Genomic DNA, 27929 nt, shown 5'->3' with positions numbered 1-27929 from the left:
CCCCGCCCCGTCACCCGAATGGTTCGGCCCGCCCCCCCGCCGCAGGCGCGGTGGTTCCGGCCGCTGCCGCCCCGTGACCCGCCAGTGTTTCCTCAGCGCTTCCGGGCCGCGGGCTCGGGCTGCGGGCGGCGGGCGGCTGCGGAGCGCCATGTGAGCGCGGCTGCGCCCCGGTGAGTGCCCGGCGGGCGGGGCCTGCGCGGGGGTGTGGGCGCCGGGCCCCGGGGGTTGGCGGAGCGGCCGACCCCCGCCCCGGCGGGAGCTGCCCCGGTCGCTCTTGGGTGTCGCCGCCGTAAGCAGCAGCCACGGCAGCCTGCTTATTGCGTTGTTCTCCGGCGGGACACGCCTCCGCGGGAGGGCAGCCCCGGTCGGGCTGGCCCCGGTGCTCCCGCATTCCCACGGGAGCGTCCCGCGGGATGCAGAGGGGCCGAAAGGCTCGGGAGCAGCAAGGCTTGGGAGCCGTGCGGCAAACACCTCCATAAACGTACCGAGGGCATGTGCCGGGGTAGCAGGGGTGCCACACAAACCTGCCCGCGCCTCTCCCTTTCCCCGTCCCTTCTCCCTCTTCAGCCGCTCCCAGCGCTTGTGCACACACGGGTGTTGCAGAAGTTATCCGCTGTTTCAGCCAGCTCGGTGACGAGTACAAACAGGGCCTGCCTGCAGGCTTTCTCTTTTATTATTTAATCGTGTGTTAGCTTATCGCAAGGCCACGTTTGGTGCCTTGCGGGACCTGTGCTTACGGGAGGTTCTGAGTTGTGTCGCTGGTGCTTTCCCTGGCCGGGCCACGTTTGGTGACAGTGGCTGGGTGGGATTTCTGTAGGGTCATTTGCTGGTTTTCCCGCAGGTTGTTCCCACCTAGTGTGCTGCTGGTGTGTTTCAGGGGTGTCTGTGGTGTTATTTCCTTTCCTGTAGGTCGGTGGGTCTTTCTCCGTAGGGCTGTGCCCAGAATATAAAAAGTGTGTGAGTATTTTGTTTGGGTTTTCTTGTTTGTTTGGGTTTGCTGGTTTTTGTTGCGGTTTTTTTCTTTTCCCACAGTCATTCCCATAAACAGCAGGGGAAGCTGTAGCTAAGGATGGGACTGGTGAAAGACTGGTGCTGAAAGGGAGCTCGCCAGTGAGGGTGACTCTTCCTAAGAAAAGAAGCCTGTTGAGAAAGAGGAGGATGTGCAGAGTTGGGGAATAGTTAATGCACAGCTGGAAGCAGAGCCAGTGGCTGCAAGGAATTGGAGGCTGGGAATTCCATAAAGCTTGGCTGCTGCTTTGGATACAGAGGTGCAAAATGCTTAGCTGCTCCTCTGGGTAAGATGCTGTACTTTCAAAATGCTTTTGCAAAACCCGTGCGTTGCTTTGTTTGCATTACAAACTCCCCGAGGAGTGCAGTGTCAGCTCTTGGGGAAGCTTTGGTGGACAGTTTTCATCCTGGAATTCAGGGTGGCTAAATTTAGGGCAGGGCTAGGATGGGTGGCAGATAAGCACTTCCTTACCCACCTCAGGATTAATTTTCTGTGATTTACCTATTGGGTTCTTAGGTGCTGCCACTTAAATTATTGCATAGGCAGTTCTGATTAGTGGTATTTAAGAATTAATTTTTTTTTTTTTTTGTAATTTAAACAAGGATCTAAATTTAGATTTAGGGAACTTTTTTAAAGCTCCCTCTGCATGCTAGATTGGCAGTGCATAACTCTGGGCTGCAGGAGTGTCTTGTTAATCTGAATTATTTCCCTGCCAAGTAGTCTTAATTTACCTTTGGAATGTGGTGATGGCAGATAGTAGTCACACCATAACCAGATTTTTTGCAGCTGTGTGCAACAATGATTTTGACAGCTCTTACTTTCTTTTCATTGAATGTAGCATATGAAATTGAAAACAAAGTTAAACGATTTCTGATGTGTGACATTACTTTTCCGGAGAGAACTAAATTATTTAGTTGATTGGGCAGAAAAAAAACAAAACCAAGAAAAAACACAACCAAAACTCCTCCCCCCAACAAACCAATAGAGCAGATGTGCCAATGAGAACTGAAAGCCCATATGTTTGAAAATTTAGTTGGCTTAAATCTAGTTATAAGTGGTCTTTAGAACATGATGGCTCATTACTGACCCATGTAATTAATTAGATCAGCATTCAAAACCACCCTGTGAGTAAATTCTGTGAGAAGCTTTTCTTCACCTGTGAATAATCCTGAGCGTTACCCAAGCAGGTGAAAGTAAATGCCGTCTGTGGTAGCTCTTCTGTTCCTAAAAAATGCAGAAACTACCTAAGAAGTTGGTGGAGGAGGAGATGGGCTGGTGCTAGGGGGGAAAGTGCCCGTGGCTGGGAGAGGCACTGCTGTTGTGGAGCTCTGGGCTTTGTGTCGGGGCAGGAGGAGCTCTGGTGTCCTTGGCAGGCTGTGCCTCCTCTGCATCCTGAGACCTGCGCTTGCCTTCTCTCTGGAACACACTCCAGGTACATTAAAATGCTGATCTGTGGTACTGCATAAGGACTTCAGTTCAAAGAGCTAAACGTTTGCTGAAGTGCTTGTTTGATAAACACTTGTTCTGGAGGAAGCACTTAATCTTCTCTGTTGTTGAAGCCAAGAGAAAGCCCTGTTGCTAATACAGCTTGAGGAAGGTATTTGTAATTGCTCTTTGAGTGTACTATTAAAATTACTTAAGGCATCTCTGTGTAAAAGTGTAATCTGTCTTAGCAGCAAAGCCTGGGCTTACAGCGTGTCCTGCAGCAGAGCCTGTGCTGCCCTAGGGACACAGCACTGCCAGCAAACCTGGCTGGGCCCTACTGAGCTGGGTCTTGGGGAAGGAAACCCCAGGCAACGGAGAGCGCTGGTGCGAGTCAAGTGATCGAACACCTGCCACGCACCCGCTGCTCCTGGGGTTTAGTGTTTGTTTAGGGCACTCTAAAGGAGAGTTTGAAAACAGGGGGATGTTAAGGAGGAGGACGGTGCCTGCCTTCAGCCAGCCTTGTGTGCAAGCTGTGATCCAGGTGCTGGGTAGATACACTGTGCCAGTGGCTGAGGCACCTGCCCCAGGAGCTGAAGGGATTGCTGAAAGCATCAGTGGTATTGAGTACAAGACAGGGGATCTCTGGCCAGATTGCCCTGCATCCGTGTTCCATCCTAAATTCCTCTGAACAGCCTTACAAAGTGGGATGCAGAAGGGAGGGTTGGTGCATGTGAGAGCTGCTTGCAGCTGAAGTATGGAGAGTACTGCACACCATGGGATTTTCCAAGTGACCTGGCAGCAAGGGGTTGGTTGCCACGAGGGCATGTCCTTCACACCCCCAAAACCAAAAGCAGCTGTAGTTGCCTGACTCAAATGGCCTTCGGGGATAACTGGTTGCTTTTTAGCAGTCTGGCCTTTTGTGTTACAGAAGTGCAGAGTTAAGGTTTGCCTTGGAGAAATGACTGCCATCCCCTCCTTAACCAAACTTCTTGGTTAACATAATAATAAAAATGCTTTCCATCTATTTTATATTTGCTGGTTCTGGCTCAGGGGGTTTGAAAAATTCTGATATGGTAAGTGCTGGACAAAACAGGGCTTTTGTACAGATGGGTGAACTCTCTGAAGTGTATCATGAATGTGCTTGTGTTTCACAGTGGCAATTTGTTTGGAATATCTCCCGTAAAAAAAACCCAACAACTTGGAAGTGCCGCTTCTTATTCTTTAAAAAAATGAAGGAGCGCCTTGTATGAGGTGTATAGTCAATCACGGTTTCCTTCTTTTTTTCTTAAGAGCAGCTGCCCAGTTTGGAAAAGGTTGTTTGTAAAGTAATGTTTGTGATGTGCTTAGAAATCTCAAATTCACTTCATCTCTTCATGGCTTGGTTTCTCCTTGTCAGTTTCCAGCTCGCCACAAAACAGACTTTTTACTGACGGGATTTGAAGACTTGATTGTTTGCTGCAATACCAGATTTTCTTTAACTCGGAGTTTTGCCTCTGAGCAAAGTACAAGCTTGCATTTGCAGCATAAATATGTCAGTTTAGATTGTCAAGTCACAAGTGCTGATTTGTTCGCCTCTGTGCCTAAAGGATAGCTTCCCATGGGGTAGCAAGGCAAAATACCACGGGTGGTGGTTTTATTCCACAACAGTGAAGAAATGCATGCTGCTTGGAAATGTAGGTGTGTGTTGGTCAGAGCTGTGGCTCATAGGAATCACTTTTTGAAGCAGTGATCTTTTCTGCCCTGTGCTTATTGCTTTGCTTTGAGGAAGGCTGGAGAGCAGGGAAACCAAGGTAATGGCCACAGTGAAGTAGAGGCTTATCTGTGTTTTTTACTTGCCGTGGCTGGGCTGGGCCTCGGTCATCCTCAGTGGCTCAGCAGGGCTGTGGCTGGCTGGGTGTGGCAGTGCCAGGGCAGCAGGAGCCTGCTCTGTTCCCACAAGGTGCCCAGGTTCTGCACAGCATCCAAAACCACGGATGGAACACGTGCCTGCCGCTGCCCTGCTGGGGGACTGGTGTTGCCAGTCCTTCCCTTTTTTGTCCTGTCTGTCACGTCACCACAAATTTTGCATTGCTGTAGCTGACTGAGCTTTTGGGAGGATATTATATAACTGAGTTTCAGTTTGAATAATTCATACGTATGCACTGCTGAAACTTGAAAAATTCCAGGTGTTTCTTTGTATTTTTTCGGTTGCATCGTGGAGTAACTGACTTTTGATGAGTCTGTGTATTTTCAGCCAACATAAATTGTTTTTTTAAACAGTTTTTTAAACACTCATGTTAACAGCTACAAATTTAGCTAAAAGTTTAAACCTGTCTTTAGGCAAGATTCTTACTGAAGTTAGGAGAAATCTTTACAGGAACTTAGTTGTGTTGAAGCTCAGTCTTCTTTCTGGTGAGTTTGTTGGGTTTTTTCCCCTGAGCACTGAAGACTCCATTTGTAGTTTGGTCTAGTTTAGTAGAACCTACATTTTTAAGGCTCTCTGGTGCAAAGCTGTGCTGTGTGGCTTAAAGAGGGAGTGTGCAAAGGTACAGATTAAGAGCACTTGAATAAAACATAGTGTTTTGTTCCAAAAAAATCTCTTAATATGCAAAATATGTAATGGGGAGCAGGGAGAGTGGGAGAAGAGCACCATTGAAACTTCTTTACCACTCTTTTAAAAAGAATCCTTTTCTTTCATATTGAGATATGACACCTAGCTTTAAGTGTCTGTTAATTATATATTTTCATCACTTGCTTATAGAAGTTTGCCAGGGGTCTGTCTGCCTTAATGCTTTGTAGCATTATGTGTTAAAAGCTCTGATTTAATTGTCATTATAAATTCGAATCATGCAACATCTCCCAGTATCTGTCAGTTTTACTGCCAGTCTGTGCTGATGCACAGCAATTAATGTGATTGCATTAATATGCACTAAATCAGGTCTGATCTTTTCCATGGAATAATGGTTGTGGGGTCTTCAACTTCTCTATTTCATGACGGAGCTGTGCAAAGGCCCTTTTTTTTTTAATAAAGGACCTAAACGACATAATCTTTATTCTTCTTTTCAATCAGGCAAGATGGAGTATTTGGATTTAAAAAACGTATTGTCATTCTTTTAGGCTTTGTTCTAAGGGCCTCCGGTCCCTTCAGTTTTGCAGTGAATTGCTGGTCCATGGGATGGTTTTAGTGTTCGTAGGTTTTCTGTTGCTGTTTTCAGCGGGGAGTTCTGCTGATACCTTTTGCTGTCACACAGGAGCCCAAGACAAAGCTGAATCTCTCACCTGCACTGATTTTCACAAGCACCTGCTTTCATCCAGCTCAGCAGGGCTGTGAAACCTCTTACCTCTGAGTGGAGGCTGGCAAGACTGCTCAGTGGGGTAGGAGAGCCCTGTCCTTTGTCGCCCTCAGGTCCTGCGGATGCGTCGGATGCTCCGTGCCAGCCTGCTGCCCACCCTGCTCCGTGCCAGCCTGCTGCCCACCCTGCTCCGTGCCCTGCCTCTGTAGGCACTGTGCTCCCTCCCTGCCTCTGCCGCCCTGCAGGGGTTCCCATGTCCCGCCATGGACGATGACAGCCAGGATGAGCTGATCAACAGGAACGCTGCTCTGGGAAAGGGCAAGAGGCCGTGTCTGGCGCTCCTCAGTGAAACAGGTAAATGCAGCCTCTCTGCACGTGCACCTTTCTGCTTGGAGGTTGAACTTACTGATTTACCCTCAAAAGGCTGGTAAAGGTGTATTTGTGACCATTTGTCACCTTTTCCCTGACAGTTTTTTTGTTTTGATCGCTTCATTGCTTGTGTGTGTATCAGACCGCTGGCATGCTTCCCTGGAGTTTCTCCAGATGGGCAGCTTTGATACCACTGCAGAAATTTGGGAGTTTGCTTCATCCATAATGGCCTCATTAGGGGTTCTGGTACCTCTTCTGTCTGTCTGCATCAAATAGGTATTGCCTCTTCTGTTCTCTTTTTAAGAAAGCAATGGTGGAAATAGCTGGGATTCAGAAGATGATACTGGTAGTGAAGAGGAAGATAATGACACTGAGGAAGAGGGAGGTGGGGAGGACAAGGAAGAAAGTGAAGATGAAGAATCAGAAGGTAAGGTCTGTTCATGTGCCTTAACAGGCATTTTTTAATAACTGAGGAAGAGTGAGATGAAGGCTATTCCTCCAGAAACTAACAATGAAATGTAAATCCACAGATGCTGCTCTGTCAGGCCAGTGCCAAAATCCTACAGTAATAGGCAAACAAATAATAGTGCCCAATTTCTAAGCTTTTAAAACATTTGCATGTTTGAAGACTATCTGCTATCCAAAGCAGTGGAATTGTAGTCCGCAGGAATGAACTCTGCCCCAGCATGAGGAGGAAAAAAAGTCCAAGTTGCAGCAGTAGCTCATGCTATTTTTTCACTTACGGAAAGCATGTTTGTTAGTTTGCTTTGGCATGGGGCTCTAAAGTGAGTGCTGTGATGGGGAATTCTGGAAATAAATTATTGCCGTAGTACCCAGGGAGGATGGAAGACGACATGACTAATTTTTATTTGAAAAAGGAGTGTGAATATTATTTGAATTTGTTAATTTTATTGAAAACATACTCTGGAGATAAATGTACTTCTGCAACTGCTACGCTCAAATTAATACTTGGATAGACAAAAATAGATTTTATCAGATCTAAAGCTCGTTGAGAAGGCGAGAGCACAGTTTTCCAAGTTACTAGTTAGACTGATTCAAACACAGACTAAAAAATTGATGCCAGGTGCCAAAAAGCTTTATTAATCCATCATTCAGAGTATTGGCTGTTATGTCCAGACAGGAGAATTCAGTAGAAAAGACATGGGTCCCATTCTCATTAAGAAAAAAAAGGCAGCCTAACAACAACCATCCCCAGTCCTCCCTCAAAGTGAGTAGGGTTTTAGGTACTTTGTGTTGCTTCTTGAAAATACCAGCTTAACTCTCAGGTTTTAGGGAAAGACTAACACATCTTTGTATTTTGTACTAAAAATAAAAATACCTTTCAACAATGTGTGTTGGGTGTTTAATTTATTCAAAATCAAGCTTCTTTAAGCGGTCTCTAAGGCACTTAGATCCCTTGGCTCACAAGATCATATTTTACTGGTGAAATCTTTCATTTGCTGTTCTGCAGTAGAGTGTGTTACTGCTGCTTTTCCTCTGGAATGTCTCTTAAAAAAACAAAAGTTGGGTACATGGTAACTTTATTTTTTAACTTCATCCTAACATATCTTAACTGTTTTGTTTAGATAATCTTTTGCTTTTCTGGTGTCTGTGCTTTTAATCTCTTGCAAGACTACTTACATTATCAGGCTTTATTTTTCACCAGAGTAATCCATTGCTTTTTAGTGGAGGGATTTAGGAAGCAAGAAAACAGCAAAAATTATTGCCTTAAACTGGGGAGACGATGCTTGACCCCTGCAGCCTCATTTGACCCCTGCAGCCTCATAAAATAAGCTTACTTGGAATTTTCTGTGAGCTGGAACCCTGTCCTGCCCACCCCCTCTGCCCCCATTGCCGAAGCCCTGCAGCACACACAAGCTGGTTTTTATCTCTTACTTTTTAAGATTGTGAAGATGATGAGGAGGAGGGAGAAGAGGAGGAAGAAAGTGAGGCCACTATGGAAGGAATGACTGATTCTGTGAAATCAGAGCCACACTTGAATGGAGTGAGCATTTCCTCTGATGAGGATGGTGAGAACTGCCCCATTTGCCTCAACACGTTTAGGGATCAGGCTGTTGGGACTCCTGAGAACTGCTCCCATTACTTCTGCTTGGACTGCATCGTGGAGTGGTCTAAGGTGAGCTGGTTTGTCTGTGATGTGCTGTGGCCTTCTGGCTGCTCTGCTCTGTCCCCTGTGATCATGCTGCTGTGCTGTAATGAGAACAAAACACTGTAATATTGGTATTTACTTTCTTAAGCTCTTCTGAACATACTTGAGTTACTGCTCTGTTGTCAGAACCCAGGACATCTCTCTGGGTGCCCTGGATGGCTCAAAGTCCTGGCAGGGGCTTGGAGACCCTGGCTGGAAGCCAGAGACACTTGGGATTTCGATCTGAATCCATGGAGCAAATTACCAACTTTATATGAAGAATTACAAGTCACAAAAGTTTAAGTAGCATAACAGTAGTTGTCACAGGCTGAAAGGTGGAATTTTGAAGAATTTTACTATGGGGGTCTAGGAGACCAGATGGAGGGATTTGGGCGTTGTCCTGTTCTTCTCCCTTCTTCTTCCTAGCCTCCATCTTCTTGGTGATGGTGGCACTTTGGGATTGGTGTAGAGTAGAAAGTCACTGTCTAACATAGGTGATAGATATTGGAACATAACTGTAAATATCAAATACGTAGTTTGTAGTATAAAAGACACCACCAGCCCCGTGGGAGGGCAGTGTGCCTCAGACTGACCTGCTGAACAGATCTCGGCAGGCCAGACAGAAAATGTTTTAGATAAGAAATAATAAGCAACCTTGAGAACAACAGCTGAAGACTTCTGACTCCTTCTTCGACAGCTGGTTGGGGAAAAAGAGACTTTTAACACACCTTGGGGTCATCTCGACCAGAGGAGATCCCGAGACTCTGTTTGGCAGGATTCATGTTTGAAGTTTGGATCTGTTTATCTTGTACCCATCCTGATTTGTTCTGTTCTCTGCAAGCTGTAAGGTCACAAGCAAGTGTGTTTGTAGGCATCTACAGTTACTTTGTTTTTCCAAGTTGAGATACTAATTTTTCTCTATGCTTGGATATATATATATATTTTTTTATTTTTTTTTCTGTATATCTGTCTTTATATTTTCTTGAATTCTGTATTGTGACCATTGTATTGGGATCTGTTGCAACATCTAAGCATAGAAAAGATGTAAAAGAATACTGACAATCAGTAGCTTGCTCTGAATTCAGTTTTCAGTCAGAGTTCCCTGCCATAGTCATAATCCAGGGTGAGAATTACCACAAAACTTACAGTGCATGCAGCAGTAGCAGTGGTGATAAAATTTTTTAAAAAGCAAATAAATCGCTCTAAGTGAATATATTTTTAAACCATTTCTAGTTGCTCATTTGTCCAAAGGAAAGTAAATGCCTTAAAGCCATGAGCACTGTTTCAAGGCAATGTTTGGAAGAACTTTGATGTTGCTTTGTCAATTGAATAATAATTAAATTACCTCAGTAAAATAAATTCTTTTCTAAAAATGCATATTTAATACAAAATATGTTGTTTGTAAACCAAATAAGTCAGTCTTAAGTACTTAAAATGTCAAGATCAATAGCTGTTAAAGTGACTACTACATTAATGCTTATTACATTAATAATTTAAGATTACTTTTTAAGAATTGAATAAAGTGATGCACTTATTAACTGTATTGGGAAACTTTTTTTTTTTCCTAGAATGCAAACTCCTGTCCAGTGGATCGAATCCTCTTTAATTACATTAACATTCGAGCACGTCTTGGTGGTAAAATCTTAAAAAAGGTAAGCCTTTTACTGTAGCAAACAACCAGGCCATTTGGCACAGCATTATTATTCAAAAGTTTACACTTCTAGCGTGTTTATGTAATGCTCGCCATCTGAATGAATTCTTTTTTTCTTATTTTGATTTTGCCTTTTAAGGAGCTGTGATGATTTTTCTTCCTCCTTCACCTTACTTCCTGTGATATTGTGTTGTGGCATCATTTGTGGTGGCAGAAAAAGGGTGTTTTTTAAAGCTGCCTGTTTTGTATAATGGACATTTGACTGAAAACTGCTCTGTGTGAACAACCCTGCAGGTGGAAAGTGCCCTGCATTCTTCAAGTGCTGTTATAGGATGAATAGGAATAATCTAGACTATCCATGATCTCTTCCTTATGCCCTGCTGCCAGCAATGCTGTGTAGCAGTTGGGTTTGAAGGGGGAGAGAGGCACAAGGCAGTGGGAAAGCCCTGAAAGGCTCTGGTTGAATGTGTCAGTAATTGCTCACAAAAGAATATTAAAGAGTTGTCATTGCTCTTAACTGATATCAGAAGGGTGTTGGTTTCCAGGGGACATTTAGGGGTTTGATGCTTTGTTTTCATAAACTGATGGTTTATTATTGTTTGCATTTTAACAGAATTGAGAGCGAGTATTGAAGGAATACACGAGGCAGCAGTTTGCTCTCTTCTTTAGGCTCATTTTTGGCATCTTTTTGTTTGTTTGACTACTTTTGATCTTATTTGTGGATTTTTGTTTTGCCTATTCTTAAAATGCCATTTACTACAGTCATTTGTGCCTGACACTAAAGAAGTTAAGTAGATGTTGTCAGGCATTTGATCGTGCCCTAGGTGTGCTGGAAGAGCTAAGTGAAGGTTCTGGTATGTAACAGCTGTTTTGGTTCCTTCCCTTTTAGATTTTGCTGCAGGTACTACCATTAGCATGATGATGGGTTTTTAATAATGCCATATTCTGCATAAACTGTGAATCCCTGTTTGATTTAGATTCCTGTTGAGAACACAAAAACTCAGGGCACTGATGGAGAGGATGATCCAACCTTCTGTGAGGTGTGTGGCAGAAGTGACCGCGAGGATCGCCTGCTGCTCTGCGATGGCTGCGATGCAGGGTAAGAGGCTGAAATGGATGGAGCCCCTGCAGGATTGCATGTGGCTAGAGTGTGGTCCACAGGCACTGTCTGCTCTGCAGGCTGCCCCTTGCTGCTCTCTTCAGGCTCACCATGTGGCCAGCCATGTATCCATGTTCTAGTGCAGACATCCACCCCAAGATGTGATGGATCCTGTTTTGGTCATTTAGCAGTGTATGTGTGGAGAGTCCTGTACTCATCAAGGCTGCAGGGCACCAAAACAGATGACCACACCTTCAAATGATGAAAGTGTTTGTGCTTCTCCATGCAACTTATGGGTGTATGAAGAGTAGAACCTTATATCCTTTATGTCTCCTTGAGGAGAGGATGCATGACTTGTCCCAGGTGACTGGGCAATAGTGCTGTGCAGGAGAAGTGCTTAAGATCCACAGTTTTGTGAAATGTTGAGGATGTTCTTTACAGTCACAGATCTTAAATGATTCTCTTACTCTGACTTACTTCTGTTTCTGCCCCTCCTTGATTAATAAAATGAATGTGAATATACTTGAACACAACTTTGGCCCTCCAGTTTTCGGCTAGAATTTAAAGCCCTTGGGCTGCTTAATCAGCCTTCCAGCATTGTCAGTTTGAAGATATCAAAAGTTACCCACTGAACAAAGAGAGATGCTGGCAATGAGTATGTAAAATAACTTTTCAAAAATTATTTCTAGCAAGCTAACTAGACATCAGGTAAGTCTAGTTTTTCCTTTGTGTTCTGTGTCCATACACACTGATACACTGTCCATACACCCATATACACTGATTCATCTTCTGGGCAAAAGACAAAATCAGGAACACTAAAGATTGTTAAGAGTATCATCAGAACACTTGAGTTTAAAATATTAATCCAAAACAGTGTTTCATAGATCTTATCTGAAGTCTCATATTTAAGTTCTTTCTGAATTTCCATAAGCCTGTCTCAATTCAGGATATTGCTTCAGATTTTACTTTGTGATCTCCCTGCAGTTACTATAATTTTTAAAACATGTTATTTCTAGTTTGATACAGTTGTTTGATTTTTATTTCCTTTTTCTAAAGTAAGTTCTTTATATATGCTTGATCTCTAGAGTTAGCACTTCCAGAAGCACTTTGTGATAAAAGAACTTGCAGGATTTATTAGCTCTCCATGGCTGAGCTTAACTCTAGAAAAATGTAGAATAGTTGCTTCAAATGTTCATACGCACGAGCACTGTTAACACTGTTTTGGTTCTCAGGAAGCTGATGCTGTTTCCTGGTTTCCTATCTCCCCAGCACCTCTGTACTTCTGTTGCCACCATCAGTTTTGGCTCTGCACATTTCTTGCGGTTTGGGTTCAAATGGCAAGTGATTCACCACACAGTGAGGGGAAAAGGCTCAGTTTTCTGAGATTTTTTTGAGCCTAAAGTGATGAAAATACTATCTAGAACTGAAGACCCTTGTATAGCTATCAGGTAGCATTGCTTCTCTGCAGATTGGCAGAGATAGATGCATAAACCATAGTTTCAGGCTTGAGAAAATGAGTCTGCCTTATGTAGCATTGAATAGAAGTAAAATGCTGCCTTCCCTTGGTAAGGAGCATATTGTTTGATTTTCTTTTTTTTCCTCAAGGTATCACATGGAATGCCTTAATCCTCCTCTGAGTGAAGTCCCTGTAGATGAATGGTTCTGCCCAGCTTGTGCCCCCATGGGTGCCAATGGTGCTGCAGGTAAGGGTTTCGTGGTAGCCAGTCAAAGTAAATATTTTTCTCCCAAGTTAGATAATGTGAATCATGTGGTGTTTTGAAGACATGTTTAACCTCCTGGCTTTATCTGTTTCAAATAATTGTTTTGATAAGCATTCTCTCTTGAACCTTAAGATTAGACTTGAACTCTTGACTGGTGAGAGGATCTTGTTTATGAAGATTTTCATCTGCAGTTACAACCTGTGGAGCTGCTTCTTGTAAGCATCCTTTAACCTTTCCAAGGCAATCCCAGCACCATAGTGTGACTGCACTGTGTTACACTGGAAAGAATTTATTAGTGTCCTGACCTCAGATTGCCAAGGTAGCAACAATTTCTGTTGCCTAGATAAGTGTTATACTGTGGTAACAGTCTGAAGCAGTGGTGTCTGCTCATTTCCTTTCGAGAGGGTAATGGCTGCCTGTGGAGGTGATTGGTTTAAGAAAGGGAATGCTGATTTTTTTTTTGTCTGAAATTCTGTAGAAAGACAAGTAACGTGAGCCTGTTCTCGTTCAAGATGCAGATCATGTCAGTGAGGAGGAGGTGGCTGCCCTCATGGCCGACGTTGTCCCCACCACCAGCAGGCTGCGCCCCCACGTGCGGACCCGGGCCATAGCCAGGACTCGGCAGAGCGAGCGCGTCCGCGCCACCGTGAACAGGAACCGCATAACGACGGCACAGCAAATCCGGGTACCCGTGGCACTGCTCGGGGAGCTCTGCACCAGCCTGGGCAGGAGCTAGCACCAGCCTGGGGAGCCTCTGCACCAGCCTGGGCAGGAGCTGCTGAAATAAGCCCCCATTTCAGTAGCTCGGCTGTTGACTGTCCATAGCACAGTGGTTATGAGCTCTTTTAATCTGAGACGTGCAACTGGAGTGCAGCACGTGACCAAGATGCTCTATTTTGAAATGCTGCAGCAGCTTCCTCTCTTAACCTGCATTTTTATCACCCCCTGCTTTGAGCAAATTTATGTTTTTATTCCTAGTGGCTGTTAATACAAAGTTTATGCACCACTTCTGGTTTTTTAGCATGTCTATTTAACAGTAATTTGTTTTCCTTTGTCCTCCTACCTCTTTGCCCTTAGCAGTAGAACATATTGACTGCCTTCAGCCCAACTGAAGAGAAAAATTGTGTATTTTTAAGGTTTCTGTGTTTGCGAAAATCAGTCCCTTGTTAGAAGAGGAAAAAACCAGATATTACTGTCCTCAATAATGTGGCCACATGAGTTCAAACACATTAACAGTACTAGAGAATTCATGCAGGAAATTATCTCAAATACAAAGGGTCCCTCTCTTACTATATTAAGTGTAGTTTAAGATACCTGCCATGAACGAAGATCCAGCTCACCTTAAGTTTTCATCACATTTTTCCTTAATTTAAGGACTTTCCAGGATGCTTTAGCAGTTGTTAAATTCGTTATGTCCTCCATAATGGAGATGATCTTACTTGACTTCCAAACCCCACGGTCTCCAAACCCAGATGTTTCAATTCTAACTTTAGAATAATTAATAAAATAGAAGAAGTTGATGAATTAGATTTGTTGTTGTTAAGCAATTACAGCTGAATAGTCAGGGCTGTATGTTGAAAAAAAATAAAGAAAGGAAAGTGTTGTTTGAAGTGAAAGATTCTGCAAGGTAGCTGTTGTTATTTTTCTTTCTTTCCCTACTTGTTGTTTTAGAAATAGTGTGGAGTCATCTCCTGTGGGTGTGAGGAGTGGTGCCAGGGGACTTTACTATTCCATGGTAGTGTAATCCTGGGAACCCAGCACTTCCCATTCAAGAGCTGTTCCTAGCTCCACTTCTCTATGTGCAGGGATGATTACAAATTATACCTAGAAAGGCACTGTTATTTATTGCCTTTGTCTCTGAACAAAAGTGCATCTTATTTTGGCTCATACCTTGAGTTGACTGAAGCATAATTCCACTGGTTGAGGGAGTATAAGTTGTACTCCAAGCACAGTGAGGAGCTGGGAGCATGCATGTAACTCTGAAGGAGGCTGAACAACAAGATCCTTAATGTGCCAGTCAGTAGATTTAAAAAGTGACATAATTGTTTAACTGGCAGCCTGGTGATGTGAGAAGTTTCCCCATTTGACTCTCAAATCCATTTTTTATCAAATGCTTTTGTGTTGGGGTGCACTGCTGCACTTTTGTAATTAAATGTTGCTGAGCTTTAGGTACCTGCATGGTGTAACTTCTGATCCTCCCCACAGCACGTGCCAGGGTACCTGATGTCCTCTCTTCTGGATGAAACAATCGAGGCAGTCGTAGCAGGCCTGAACACAGCCGTGTACCAGCGGCCTCTGGCACCACGCGCTCCTGCCAGGCAGAAGAGGAAAACTGGTAAGGACATCAGGCACCTCAGGGGAGCCTGAATCCTACAAAATGCATCAGCTGTGTGCTGCCACACCTGCACAGCTGTGGAGGTATCCCACATGCATTTTCTTCTTTCCCTCTACCACCTCTGCCTAGAAGTGTCACAAAGGCTGTTTTTAACTGCATCCTAATGATGTCACTTTTTCTGTGCTGTTGGTGGCATGCTGTGTGGCTTTTGAGCTGCTTTGTGTGTCATGGGGAGATGAGAAGGGGACTGCAGTGTAAAATACAGTGCCAGCACTTAGCCAGATTGTTGGTTTTTGTCCCATCAGGAAGGCGGAAGAAAGTAGGAGGCAAAAAAAGAACTCAGAAGAAATCTGCTGCTGGGAAGAAGAGTTCAGGGGCACAGCTGAAGAGACGCAAGCGTCTGACAAAGAAGAGAAGGGGGAAAAAGACGAGAGTAAGGTCACATGTGAGTGAGTTTCTGCCAGTCAGTGGCAGTGTTTTCAGCCCTCTGTAAAAGCATTGTAACGTGAGATTCAGCTGGAAGAAATGCCACCTTCCCGTCATAGCAGGCACCTTTCTTTCTGGTGGGAGTCTGTGCAGGATGTGTCCAGGGTGCTCCAGAAAGATGCTGTATGTGGAAATGAATTGCAACTTCCAGACAGGCTTGCTGGCTATGCTGACATATCCTGTTACCTGGACAGTTGGGATCAGATTGTAAAGCACGTCCTGCAGGCTTTGTGTCCTGCCTTGCCATTCAGCTGTAGTGTTTACTTGGTACTGGTGCAAGCTTAGTTAAAATTGCCAGCACCTGTTCTTTGTAATAGGCTGTGGATGTTTGTGGCTGTGTTGTTGCAAACCCAGCTTATCAGCTGTAAAGCTCTCAAAATCCCTTTCAGCTGGGGGTAGTGTTCTCTTGTAAATTACTCTGCAGAATACTCTGCACCAGCTTGATTCTTTTTGTCAGCTACTATAACTAGAGTCTACATCTTGGAGCCAGAACTCCAGCATTTAATAAGGGACCAGTAATTTTGAACATTGACATTATTAAAGATGTTTAGAAGCTTAATTTATCTGGTCACTTATATCTGATGCGTGCAGTCTCTGTTTGTGGGCCTAGTTACGAGTTTCATAATTGCTTTAAAACAAACATAGACAATAAATGCACTCCACTTGTGCTGCTGATGGTAGTAACCTGATGACTGTACATAGCTTAAGGGAATTTGGGGCTTTGAACACAAAGTTATGTGCTCTAACATAAAAATAACCCAATCTCTTTGTCTGTGCAGGGAAAAAATGAGGTTACTACTCGCTCCCGTATTGCAAGAACCCTTGGTCTCAGCAAGCCTGTGCGTGGGGCCTCACTTCCTTCCATGTACAAACCAACAGAGCCCTCACTTGGGCTGATGAGAGCAGATATTGGTGCAGCTTCTCTCTCTGTGTTTGGAGATCCATATGAGTTGGATCCTTATGAAAGGTGAGAGAGCTCTGGACTGTGAGAAGGGACCTGGTAATTTAACAGCTGTTGGGTTGTTGGTGCATACGGCTCCGTGCAGAGTGTGAATCTCACGTCTGAAGGCAGCTTTGGGTACACAACCCATGGTGACACATAATGGCCTGTTCTTTCTTTCCTTCTGGGCTCAGTTGCTAAACTTGTAAGGAATCAACCTCTAAAGTGTTTTTCTGAAATAATTTCAGCCTCCTGAAAACTTTTGGTAAGATCTGTGAGGTTCTTCAACAGTTAGAATCTGAAGGAGTCTGGTCCTAATCCATTGCTTTTTATGTATTTATTTAAAGTGAAAACAGGTGACATATTTAGTATACAGTAAACACAAAATTAAATGGACCTCTGAAATCTTCCATGTTTCTCCTTCTCTTATCTTCATTTTTCCAGACACTTCAAATTCAGGAGAAATCTTACTATGCCGTATGTCACTCGTAAACTTTGAATTTTTGGGGAGGGGGCATCTGAAATTAATGTTGGAGAAATTTAGTTTTCCACTGAATACTTCTTTTTCATCCTTTCATAAAAGAAAATTGTCCATTTAACATTTTAGATATGGAAATGTACACTTGAGTCTCTGCTGTTTGAATCAAGCTGTTCTATTTAGGCAGAACAGAAAATAAATGTATTGCACAAATATTTTTTAATATATCATAATAAAACATACAATGCTCTCTAACTGTATCTGTCATAGCGGTATCATCTCTTTGATGTGAAAAACATTTCAGACAATTTCAGGGTTCATGTTTTATCACAGTAATGAAGAGGTTCCAGCAAATCCAGATTCGCCAGTGAGTGCCAAAAGGAGAGTTCTCTCCCAGTCAGCACTGAGGTCTCACCGTCCTGTCGCTAGACCCATTTCTGTGGGACTTCCCAGGTAAAAGTCCATGCTGTTTTATTATTCTTAGTTGTCTAATGACCCTAACAGAAGAATATACCTAGTGATCCTCTTTGTTTGACCCTTTTCTTACCCTGTCTTCTAAAGAGTGCATGTGTGTGTGTACATGCATACCTGCACAAGCATATATAAATAACCACATCATTTTGTGCAAAAATTGTTTTTATATTGAACACATACACTCTTTCATCATACCTTTAACATTTCTGTTGAAATTTAAAATTGATATTTCCACCCTAATCCGTCTCTTCTTACTTTCTGGTTTTTTACTATTTTTTAACCCCATTAGTATGTTTTAAATTCCAGTGTCATTAACTTTTAAAAAAACACTTGCTTCTTTGAGAGGGCTGGGAAATCCAGTTGCACATCCTGAGGAGGTGAGGGCTATACCCACCTCACCCAGTTCTGCTGCTGTTTGTGGGAGCTCAGAAAATTAAGGAGAAGCTTGCTTTGACCCTGCAGTTCAACAGTTGCTTTGCTGTGTGTTGCCAGCCTGCCAGGGAGCCCTGGCTGCCCCCCACTGGCAGCCACTGTGACTTTTCAAGGCTGAGGGGCAGGACACAGGGAGTTGGGAGCATGATAAGAAAAGGGATGAGGAAAATCACTGAGCAAGTACTAGCAGAATCACAGAAAACTGCAAGGCTGAGGGAGCAGAATAGAAATTATGGTAGCTCAACTTAAGTGGTTAAAGGTATGAAAGGGTTACATAGCTGTCCTCTAATGTATCTGACTCTAGGGTGAAGGTTGGTTTCTCAGGATTAAGGTAGTCTGTTTCTATGATAACTTGGGTTATTTGTCTGCCTTTCCCATTTCAGTCCTGAAGGGAGCCTTTCAGGAAGCTTTCCATGTCCTCAGAGTTATTTGAGTAGCATATTGATTAGAAGATAGAACTGTTTAGCTGATACTCAGCTCATCTAAAGGCTCCATTGGTCTGGGCTGACACTGAGTTTCCTGGTCTGGCCTCAGCAGCTGATTCCTTTAGCATTCCCATTTTGGCTCTCTGTTGTATGTTATTACAGGTGTTTGGTGTACATTATGTTAATGAAGTTTGCTTTGTTGTCATACAGAAATGAAATCTGGCTGCCTCAGAGAGCTGGGTTCCTTTGGAAGTTTGTTTTTTAGCAAACTCAAAACAACTCCCCAAATCCCATCAATACAAAGGCAAAGAGAGAAAAACTGAAATGCCCAACACCAGAAACACCTTATCAGTCCATATTTCAAGAACTGAGAACTTAAACCATTTTTATAAGATTGAGCAAAGCGTAAAGGAGAGTGTTTGTGCTGTCCCATATGTGGGAGCATTGCAGTTGGTCTTCAGTGTAATTTTTCTATGCCATGCCCTTAGCTACCTCTACCAGTGGCACTTTGTGGTTAAACACTGGCTCAAGCTCTGTCATTTTTTTTTCAGTTCGAAGTGTAGGCCTGAGGAATACATTTGTGTTTGTGATTCAGTGAGGGCAAGAGAGGCAGCTAGGATAGAAATAGCTCTGAAGTAGTAATCAGTGGTTTATCCTCCAAAAATGCATTTTAAATGCACTAGAATGTTATTCTTGATATACAATACAGTGAGCACCAGCATTTGCTAACCAAAAGTCTCAGATGCAATTACTTTCTTATTTTGTGTTATTCCTGTGGGAAGTCAGTGAAAGCTTCACCTTCTATTTATCTTAGAAAGTTGGGGACTGAATGACTCTAGTGAAGTCAAAAACTACAGGTGAACTTCCCTGGCTGATCTCTGTTTATGCCTTTGACTTTGGTTTCTTCTTAATGTAATGTGTGTGTATAGAACAAGTGCTGTAAGAGTAAAGGAAATGTAACCCCTCTGAAACATGCAGAAGCAGTGTGCCTGCCTTGAGTCCTGATCAAGAAGCAGAAGCTGCTCCTGTGCCTGATCTGTTGGGAAGTATCCTGTCTGGACAGAGCCTTCTCATGATGAGCAGCTCAGATGTGGTCATCAACAGAGATGGGTCACTGACAGCAAAGAAGGAAGGTAAGGACTTGGCACATCATAGTGCTACTTGCCTCTGTTTTATCCACATCTGCCCTGATCCTCCAGCCTGCATAGCTTTAAGCTTAGGGATGCTCTTACTGAGCCTCAGAATATATAGGATAGATTCAATAGCTGCCAACAGCAATCTGTTTTATAAGATGGATGTTCTGAAATAGTGTTGCTTGTCTGTGTTTAAATGAGACCTGAGATGATACTGGAGCATTTTATTTTTAATGCATGGTTTTCTTCTTTCAGAAGAGCTTCACGGTGATTTCATGCTTTGCTTTGTTATAAAAAATGTAGGACTGGATAGACCAGAGTTATCTTAAAACCCAGTTTTTCTGGCGTGTGTTGTGCACTTCTGCCATGCCTGTGATCTTCAGTTTGAAGAGCAGGATGAAGGACCTTAGCAAGAATTTCTTTGCAAAAGTAGAGTTCTAAATATGTGCTATCATCTCCAGCTGTGTCTTGCCTTGGCATGACATTACTAGGAAAGAATCTGTTAAAATTGAAACTTAGAGCTTTATTCTTAAAATAAGTACCTCTAACGTCCTCTGTTATAGTCATTTCTGTCAATCAGCAACTACAGGATAATGAGCACTAATTGGGTGATACCTACAGAACAGAATAATTTATTTCCTAAACATTAGTGTTTGCCTCAAAGATGTGGTGGTCTGGCACTAAACTGTGAGTATCTGACCAAAAGAACTGTTGGACATCCTTATTACTGTGGGCATGTCTCCAAACCACAGTGGAACTTAAAATAATTAGCTCAGTACTTCTGTTAACATTGGCAGAAAATATCCAGATATGTCCTGAAAAGCTGAATTGTCTGTTTGTGTGCCATAGCTCCATTTCACAGAAAATCCAATGACTCGAGAGTGGAGGATGGTTCAGGCCAGAACACCCCCCCAAGTGCAGCAGGGACCACAGCAAGCAGCTCCATGGCCAGACCTTCCGTTTCCTCGGGACTGGGTGCTCACTCCAGACCCTTGTTCTCATCACCTCCATCCTTACTGAGCAGGAGTGAGTCTGCAGCAAGCCCTGCACGGACTGCACCAGAAAAAGCAACTGAAAAATCAGAATATTCAATGACACCCAGGTCTGTCCAGACTCAGAATACAGCGACTTTGGGCAGGCATGGCTCAAAGTTAGGTGAAATACCCAGATGTAATGGAAAATCTAAAGACTTTCTACCCACTGATTCATCTTCAAAGCCCCTGAGCTGTAACTTGAATTCTGGCTCAAAAGCTATAACTGTGAGGCAGCCAGTAAAACCACCTTCTCAGAGAATTGACATCTTTGAGCTTCCCAGGATACCAAAGATTAAAAAAGAAACCAGCAGCAAGCAGGTGGAGCCGGAACCTGCAGGAAGCCAAAGCTGTAATATCCCTAGCTCCTGTATAACCCAGCTGACTGGCAAGGACAGCACTAACCAGCCAGGAAAGGGTAGCAGGGTGGAAAGTCAGAAGTCAAATTCCAAGGAACCACAGCAACAGACCCGTCCAGGCGGGGTGTCTTTCTCCACCCATCCCGGCGGCTCTAGCGGTTCATCGCTGCTGGGCACTTCGAGGGGCAAGGGCTCTTTTGAGAGTTTTAAAATCAATATTCCTGGGAACACAGGACATCCCAGCAAGCTGTCTAACCCAGGATTTTGTAATACGTTCCGCCCTGTGGACGATGAAGTGCAGCAGAAGGAGAGTCCTTCACCGCTTTTCTCAGTAAAGAAAAAGCAGGTCAAAAGTGAAATCTATGATCCCTTTGAGCCAACAGGATCGGACTCGAGTTCAGCAAACAGCAGTCCTGAAAGGCTTGGCTCAGGGATCCCACTAACTAATATCACCAGGACTATTTCCATTGAAAATCCCAAAGTTCAAACGTTTCAAACTGTCCGTCGTTTCACTCCTTACAGGGTAGAAAACATATTTGGATCTGGGACTGACTCTGACGTGCCATCCAGTAACACAGAGTCTCATGATGACGTGACAGTAGCAAGCAGGATTGTAGAACAGATCTCTGATACAGAAGAACGAGACAATGTGGATGAGGAAGATGTCCTAAGCAGTCCTTGCACTTCATCTGCTGTTAAGGAAGTTTCTAATACCAAGTGTTTAAAGGAGGAAAGCAGAGAAGGACCTAATGTGTTCTTTAATGCTGAGGAATTGATTAGACCTAATATTAATGTGAAAATAGAACCAGATAGTCCCTCAAAGAGTGATGAGCAGCAGAAAGTCCAAAAGGTAGAGCAAGCAGAGAGGCGATCACGTTCTAGATCCTGTTCAAACTCCAGCTCCCGAAGCAAGAAGAAGATGAAAAGGAAAAAAGCACTTGTCAAAGAGCGTAAGAGATCACGTTCAGCATCAAGAGATAGAGCACACTCAAGGGACCGAAGCTCCAGATCTACCTCTTGGTCAGGTGGGGAAGAGCACAGCAAAACGCACACATTAAAATCCAAGAGCAGGAGGTCTTCTACTGACCGTTCCAGCAGTCACGAACGATCCAAAAAAAAGAAAACAAAGGATAAAACCAAGGATAAAAAGGCAAAAACTTCTTGGTCTAGGGACAGAAGAAAATCTAGGTCACGTTCAGGTAGTCCTGGAAGTACTTCTGATTTTTATGAAAATAGGAAAAAGAAAAGACGGTCTCGCTCGAGATCGAGGCGGAGGGACCGCTCCCGGTCGAACAGCACTGAGAGGACTAAAAGGCGGAAGCACAGGAGGGACAAAAGCTACGAGAGGCATGATAAAGAAAGTAGTTTGAAGTCAAGAGACAGAAAGAGATCGAGATCCAGATCTCGGGAGAGGAGAAAATGGAGATCTCGGTCTCGGTCTGCATCTCGATCTCGGGAGCACAAAAGCAGCAAATCAAAGGAAAAAAGAGTGCGATCCCGATCACGTTCCAAAGAAAGGAAACACAGATCAAAAGACACCTTGCTTCCTCCTGCACCAGAAGAGGATCAAAAGCTTCCAGCTGAAAATGTGACCAGGTGTCTGGAGCAACCCCATGCTCTGAAACAAGAGCCAAAAGAGGAGCTAGTACTAGAAGGGCTTTCCATAACCATCCAACCAAATGTCAAACTTGAGGAAATACAGACTGAGACCCCAGTTCAGCTGAGAGAGGTCCAAGAAACTATAAAGGTGGAGCCCATCTGTCAGGAGGTGAGCAGTGAAACTGCATTCCCTGCACCAGAGATCACAAACAGTTGTATCCCAATTGGCGATGTGGATTCTTTTGCTGAAACAGACTTAATGAATAGTACTGATGCAGCAGTGCTCGGTAGCTGTAGCAATACAAATCTAGAGATTACAGTTAAAATAGAAAATACTGCATTATGTCCATCTCTGATGGAGCAACCCCCAAAGAAGGAAGTTATCATGCACATTCCAGCTGAGGCTCCACCGATGCAAAGCTCATCCAAAAGCAAAGTCACGGATTGTGTGAGGGAGGTTAAGGAGGAGTGCCTTGTCTCAAATGAAAATACAAGTAATTTCACTAAGCCTGAACTGGAAGTGGTACCTCAGGGTCCTGCCTTGAAATCAAAAGCACCAGTGAAAAGAGTTACGTGGAATCTTCAAGAGGAGGAAGGTGGCACGTTGTCTGCTGGAAAAGCACCAAGTAAGTTTCTTTTAGAAAACAAACAGCAGTTGAAACTGTATAAGGCTTAGGGTTTTGGTGCCTGGCCAAACATGGTTGTAGTGTAAAAGCTCTGTCATCTGAGCTGGGATGATGCTGTGGTCTGCAGTCCTGAGAGCTGGCATTTTGCACTGGTTGAAATGACGAGGTGAGCTGTGGTAATGAATTGGAGAGGACGTGCTGTCACACAGCTCAGCCAGTGGCAGCTTGTTCGCTCGTGAGGCGCGTGCAGCAGCCCCATCTCTGCGCTGGCAGCCCGTGTCCCACCCTGTCTGTACTCAACTAGAATGCTTGCTTTGCCTTCAGACTTTATAAATGTTTCTCAAAACCAAGGAGTATGACGGGGCTCTGTAGCTCACTCCTGTGAATGCTGCTAAACGAAAGCTGCCAGAAACAGTTTGGCTTGGGAACCCGTGCTGTTTGTGTTGACAGAGTTACCCGTGTTGTTCTTGTTGGTTACTCTCAACAGATAAACCCAGTAGGGAGCAATTGCTCAAGGGGATGAGAGGTTCTCTATTATCAGAAGCTTTAAAATACGAATGCTAAAAAATCCCTTCTATAGCTAGTTCTGTTGTTTGATGCTTTTTATTTTAATTCTTAAAATAGAATTGGGTTTGAATCTTTGACCGATTATTTTGTTCTTAAGATGTTTTCTTTTCCTTCCCTTGGGATACCTAGGGATGCCGTTTTACAAACTGCAGCGAGCAAAAGAAGGGGCCTGGAAAGCAGAGGACTTGAACCAAACGTTAAATCAGGTGCAGTTAAATGAGCCTCCTCCAACCAATTATATGATTCCCGAGCCTATGTTTCCTGATCTAGATTCCTCTCAGGTTGGTTCCTATTCCAGCACCCAAGTGTCATGGAAGGCATCCCATCTCATCTGTGCCCTCGTTGTGCAACACTCTTCTCTCATGGCAGTTTGCCTTCCTCTGCGTGTGGTGCATTTCATGTAGCCTATACACCTCAGCAATCCTCCAATCATTTAATCTCTTAGGTGCTCCTTAAAATTGAAGAAACTTACTATCTTTTAATTCTGTGCTGTACCTGCAGCTTCTGCTTTCAGCAGTAGCCTGCAGAAGGACAGTGCTGCCTGAGAAGCTGCGAGCTTCTTCCTGACTGATCAGGCTGTAAATGTTGGCTTGGTAGCCTTGGTCTGAGCCGTCGGTCTGTGCTGTCCACCAGCTAAAAGGGGATTGGGGCTGGTGGTAGCTCATGGTGGATAGAGGTGCTCTGAAGATCCTGCTCTGATGTTCTCTTGTCAGCACGAGGTTTATGGAGCGCTGTCTGTCTCACAGGTGTACTGTCAGAACGTCCCTCTGGCGCCAGCCCTGCCCTCCAGCCTGCCCCCCTACGCCCCAGTGAGCCAGCCCACCGTGCAGTTCATCATGCAGGGCAGTCTTCCAGCTCTGGGCTGCGTGGCAGGACAGAGCCTCACCCCAGAGCCAGGCAGCCTGGCCACGGCATCTGAGCCAGGCATCCAAGCTGCTTCTGTTGGAAGTGCGGAGGAAAAGATCAAAGCACCCAAAGCTCCAGTGGATAAAACAAAAAACGAGGAAGTGAGTGAATGCATAAAATCAGTGAGCTGTTTATTTGAACTTTTTCATTTGGGGGATTTTTTAACTTTCTGTACTGTATTTTCCCAGCCCTGCTGGTTTTGGTAACTGACTGTGCTAACCCAGGAGCAGCAGGCAATCCTGTCTTTGAATTCATTTGGGCCTTACTTCATTTGAAGTACTTTCTATTGGTTCATCACAATAGAACAGAGAGGGATTAAAACATCTGAAATACATTCTTAAAGTTCTGAAACTTTCTTACATGAATATTTGGGACTTTCCAGAAACCACAATGTCCAAGTTTCTCTAAACACCTGGTTTTCTCATTTCCCCTCCAGCTTTGAAATAATGTCAATTCTCATAACAGTTCTGTAGAGAGGTAGGACTGTATTTGGTTCCTTATCAGCACTGAAAATGCAAAGATAGTAAAACACTTTGGAGATCTTTCAGTGCAAGTCCCTTGCTGATGAGTTTTGGGTTTGCTTCACAGACCATCTGCTCTAGGCACAGTGGATGCTAACACAAGAACAAAAACAACTTGGCCCATTATTTTGCTTCATACCATAAACCAAACAGTAAGATGCATTTCCCACTGAGCCTCCATTTATGAGCAACAGTTTTTATTAACTTGTTTTGGTGGCATCTGTAATCATTACTTCATAGGCAACTCTGCAATTTTCACATTGTCTTCAGAGCTATCTGACACTTATATTCACAGTTGTGGTTTGCTGCTTTTAGAATATGATGCCTTTTGTTGGATGTATGTTTAATTTAGAGTTGTTGGAAGGAAAGGAGGAGACCAAAATCAGGAAGTCCACATTGTAGTCACTTGCTTAAAACACATTATTTAAGATACAAAATAAATGTTTTATATGGCAAGGGCTCCTCATAGTGCAAACTGGTATTTGTTTCAAGACAGTAATTGACTATAAAGGAAATCACTTTGAGGTGATTACTTGGGTTGTTGAAATTGAGAAATGAGAATTTTTGTTGTTTGAGCATTTCTAAGTAAAACAGATTCAGAAACCATTCCCAAGACAGCACAAGATAATGAAGTTCTCTTTCCTGTGCAGTACATGAAGAAACTTCACATGCAAGAAAGGGCTGTGGAAGAAGTGAAACTTGCCATCAAACCTTTTTACCAGAAGAGGGAGATTACAAAGGAGGAGTACAAGAGCATCCTTCGGAAAGCAGTGCAAAAGGTGAGGGCCCATGGAAGGAGGTGGAGAGGAGGAGCTGGGCAGGTCATTACGTAAGTGGCAGTACTTTAGATTGCACTTGCCATGTCAGCAATTGCATGCCATAACTGGGCTAGCAGATCTTTGGAGCCTGACTCATACTCTGCAGTCCTGTGGTGAAGCAGCAGTTGCTTTAAGCCAGACTCTTTGGTGCCATTGATGAGAGCTGTCAGTCTGTTCCTTTTATGAGGTCATGTTTTCAGTGGATGAGAACATTGCTAAGCTTCTGTTGCATGAGCTGAAATGTTACATGGTATCTGCCCTGGGTGAGAATGGTCAAATCCCCCTCGCTAGGACCTTCAGCCAAATTCTAGCTGTTTCTGATAAAGTGAGAAAATATTTTGTGCATTAGGTCCTTGAGCATCTGTGGTGTCCCTGAACCTTGGAAGAGAGCCTTGCAATTTTGCTATACTAACTTCTGTCTCAAGTCTTAGTGCTGAGTAGATCATGGCTACAAAAGACGCAGTCAGCAAGTAAATGTTGTCTTGTGAGGGGAAGTAATGCTCCTGTGGTCAAGGCAGTTAGTTGATACCTCAGAGAACTGTAATTTCTCTCTGCTCTGCATTCTTGCTATCACTGAGAAATTCCATCATAAATAAGAATCCCCAAGGTAATGGCTGGAATTTCACATCTTCTGTGTGACCCGTGTGTTTGTGGGGGAGCTGAGCAGTGCCAGTTGCTACTGAAGTCATTCTGAACTCTCTGAAGAGAGATAATTAAGTAACTTGTGTAGGGTCTGTTCTTTCTCCCCTGTCTCAAAATGTGTTCTCAAAACTGACAGATTCTTTTAATCTGAGCATTGCTTCCTCAAAAACATCCCAAAACTGGGATATCAACACTTCCTTGGTTACCACGTATTGTGTAAAACTGGATGGATGTAGTAAAAATGAGTCTTTTTGCTTTGAGATGCCTCTGCCTTGAGTTGGTGCTCTGTAGATAAGCTCTGGCCATTCCTGGAATGCTTGAAGGAAATTCTGCTCTTGTCTTTGTTTGCTGCTTTATGTACCCTGCTATGAGCCTTGGGGGTCAGTGCAGGAATTGGCTCCCCTGTGCAGCCTAGGGCCTCTCTGCCACTTGCCAGAGCTGCTGTCATTGACCAAGTGCCCTTTCTGATCCCCTGCAGATCTGCCACAGCAAAAGTGGAGAGATCAACCCTATGAAGGTGGCTAACCTTGTGAAGGCATATGTGGAAAAATACAAACATATGAGGAAACATAAGAAAACTGATGGTGAAGACACACGTGAAGTGGAAAACTGAGAGCAATCCACAGCCAGCATGACTTGGGCTGAACTTCTCCTAGCTGTGGACACTATGGGAATAACAGACCTCCAGTTGCATCCCATTGTAAGCAGAGTGCAGAGAAGCAAGATGATCATAGACTTCATCTATGGAACCTTCTCTTGAATTGTTTCCATATGGGAATGAATTCTGGATTTTTTTGGATTACCTACAGCTGTAGAACTAAATAACAATCAAATGCCTCAGACCAGCAGAGTAATTCGAGAGGAAACACAGAAGAGATTCATGTTTGGAGCTCCCGGATTGCTGCAGTTTTCAGGGTTACTTTGATCACGTTTTTGGGCTGTGCACTTGTCTTGCTAAAGTTTGAAACTGGACACCACTTTTCATACAGTATATTGAGAGCTGTATACTGTTTCCCTTGTGTTTATTTATCGAAATATGGACTGTCTTTAGAAATTTCTGATTTAATACTTGAAATGTTGTATTTTTAGCCCGTTGGATGGTGAGCGGAACTTTTACTCGCTCTGGCATTTGGGGATTGCAGAAATGACCTAACCTTTATAAACTGACTTCAGAAACACTGCTCATGCTGTGGTGTTTATTTACATTCTGTTGGAAGTACCTTGTTAGTGAAAAAAATTAATTTTGGGGTGGGAGATTGTGTTGCACTTGTGTAAATAATGCACTGATGGCTGGTTTTGTGTCTGCCTTTCAGGAAAAGCAAAGCAAAAAGCAAGCATTGTCAATTTTCCATAACAAGCCCGAAGGATAAGGTTGAACTGATGTACAAAGCAGAAATGTGACAGAGTTTATAAAGTTATTTTGAATGGTTTTTGTCCTGTAGCAGGTGTCGTTTGTCTTTCA

General features: G+C 43.7%; 1 protein-coding gene across 9 annotated transcripts; it reads left to right on the top strand.

Moving 5' to 3' along the window:
* Nucleotides 1-39: 39 nt before the first annotated feature.
* On the top strand, nt 40-27897 carry PHRF1 (PHD and ring finger domains 1). Of its 9 annotated transcripts, none has more exons than XM_039728337.1 (18): nt 40-170; nt 5820-6060; nt 6380-6502; nt 7980-8212; nt 9793-9876; nt 10853-10974; nt 12580-12677; nt 13208-13380; nt 14901-15030; nt 15336-15463; nt 16296-16483; nt 17268-17387; nt 19244-19398; nt 20248-23013; nt 23710-23861; nt 24327-24587; nt 25658-25786; nt 26946-27897. In XM_039728337.1, exons 2-18 carry the CDS (start codon nt 5970-5972, stop codon nt 27078-27080), a joined length of 5088 nt encoding a protein of 1695 aa, XP_039584271.1. In that variant the 5' UTR covers nt 40-170; nt 5820-5969; the 3' UTR covers nt 27081-27897. The 9 variants fall into 9 exon arrangements, with proteins under 9 accessions (XP_039584271.1, XP_039584268.1, XP_039584270.1 ...); XM_039728334.1 differs by having other exon boundaries at nt 23701-23861; XM_039728336.1 differs by having other exon boundaries at nt 15336-15475; nt 23710-23786.
* Nucleotides 27898-27929: the final 32 nt, after the last annotated feature.

Source organism: Passer montanus, unplaced genomic scaffold (genome assembly GCF_014805655.1).
Source record: "Passer montanus isolate IOZ18808 unplaced genomic scaffold, ASM1480565v1 scaffold65, whole genome shotgun sequence".
Lineage (NCBI taxonomy): Eukaryota > Metazoa > Chordata > Aves > Passeriformes > Passeridae > Passer > Passer montanus.
This window is presented reverse-complemented; position numbering and strand designations above follow the sequence as displayed.

What these genes read in the sequence shown, in the direction of transcription:
- PHRF1 (XM_039728328.1), top strand. Translation starts at nt 5,970, where the DNA reads ATGGACGATGACAGCCAGGATGAGCTGATCAACAGGAACGCTGCTCTG. An exon ending in ATTTCTGTGGGACTTCCCAG is followed by an intron (nt 17,388 to 19,243) that starts GTAAAAGTCCAT and finishes TGAAACATGCAG; the next exon opens with AAGCAGTGTGCCTGCCTTGA. An exon ending in GTCTGCTGGAAAAGCACCAA is followed by an intron (nt 23,014 to 23,700) that starts GTAAGTTTCTTT and finishes TCCTTCCCTTGG; the next exon opens with GATACCTAGGGATGCCGTTT.